We start from the raw sequence: 1,379 nt of genomic DNA, 5'->3' as shown, positions 1-1,379 counted from the left end.
TCCCTTAAAAAACAATTAATTAAAAAGTGCAAAAGAAGTGTCAGCATAGTAGAAACTTTTAGTTTGTAAAACCCCAGGGAGCTATTTTGATTTACTCATTTATTATTTAACTTTTCACTTGACTTCATGAAAAAAAGTTGCCAGGAACTTTCAGTGTTTGATGCTAAAAGTTCCAGCTTTGAATAAACATTTGCTAAAGGCATTTAAATAAAGTTTTGTGTTGGGAGTTGTTTATATTTCAAATTCTAAATATTGACAGAAAGATTTTCTTTTTTTTTGCGTCAATATTTTCGGTTCCAAATATCGGTTATGGGGCTCATTAACTACTATTAATAAGTATCAGTGCTGAAAAACCAATACTGGTCGACCCCTATAATCGATACATGGTTGGCACTGATACAATAAGCTGAGCCTCATCACCACCATACCTGGCAGTATCCTTCCACCTGAAAGAGGGTGCCAGGGGTCGTTGTCGGTGGCCAGGAACAGACAGTCCGGGTCCCTCAGGTAGCACGAGGCTTTGGCCAGTTTGAGAAAAGTCATTTTGTCATCATGTCCCACCAGCACTGCCTTGACGTCCGGAGCCAGGGTGCAGTTATAGATGGTGGCGTCCGGGTCGTCCGCCTCCTCCACGCAGGGGATGCCCGCCTCCTGCAGCTCTCTGCGCAGCCCGTCGCAGCCCATGACGAACACCTGTCCGCGGACCTTGACGACGTCTCTCAGGTAGAGAGCCGAGCAGTACGACGAGCTGAAGATCTGCTCCAGCATCACGTCGGTGAAGCCCAGCCGGGAGAACTTGTGCACATAATTCTCCCGGGGCCTGGTGCAGTTGTTGGTGACGAACACCACGTTTTTGCCGTGTCGTATCAGCGAGCTCACCACCTTCGCCGCGCCCGTTATCGCCTTCTCTCCGTGCCATATGACCCCGTCGCAGTCGAACAGGATGAAGTCCTTCGCCTCGAGCAGACTTCTGATCTGCGGACCTCGAATTTTCTGGCAGCCTTTGAAGCCAAAGGCGCCTGCCATTCCGGCTTTTTCCTCGGTTTCTTCCGTCTTTCACCTGCTAGTGGTTCCCCATGTCAACGGCTGGAGCATAATGTGGTGAAGACGGCGGGTTAAAAGATAAGGAAACAAATCAATGTCAGGAAATCACATTGCAGAGTCCTTGGTGCGGTTATATACACCGACAGCGGGCTACATAAACATTGACGTCTAACCACGCCCACCTCGTCAGTATCGACCAATCAAATCGCAGCACTTTAACCAATCAGGTTCCAGAGTGTCACAAGACCTTTATGAGCAGCGTCCTGAAAATTACATGGCGCCCTCTTGGCAGCTGATGGATGCTTTAAATATGACATTTTATCTTTATTTTTTTT

At 47.4% G+C, this 1,379-nt stretch overlaps 1 protein-coding gene across 1 annotated transcript; it reads right to left on the bottom strand.

Annotated features, from left to right (window-relative positions):
- Positions 1 to 428: 428 nt before the first annotated feature.
- LOC121964825 (chronophin-like) lies at positions 429 to 1,192 on the bottom strand (the record flags this gene model as incomplete). Its single annotated transcript, XM_042515010.1, has 1 exon — positions 429 to 1,192. A coding segment is annotated over exon 1 (598 nt), but the record flags the coding sequence as incomplete, so codon positions are not given.
- Positions 1,193 to 1,379: the final 187 nt, after the last annotated feature.

Source organism: Plectropomus leopardus, unplaced genomic scaffold (assembly GCF_008729295.1).
Source record: "Plectropomus leopardus isolate mb unplaced genomic scaffold, YSFRI_Pleo_2.0 unplaced_scaffold17367, whole genome shotgun sequence".
Taxonomy (NCBI): Eukaryota; Metazoa; Chordata; class Actinopteri; order Perciformes; family Serranidae; genus Plectropomus; species Plectropomus leopardus.
Note: the sequence above shows the minus strand (reverse complement) of the source record. Positions and strands in the feature narration are given on the sequence as shown.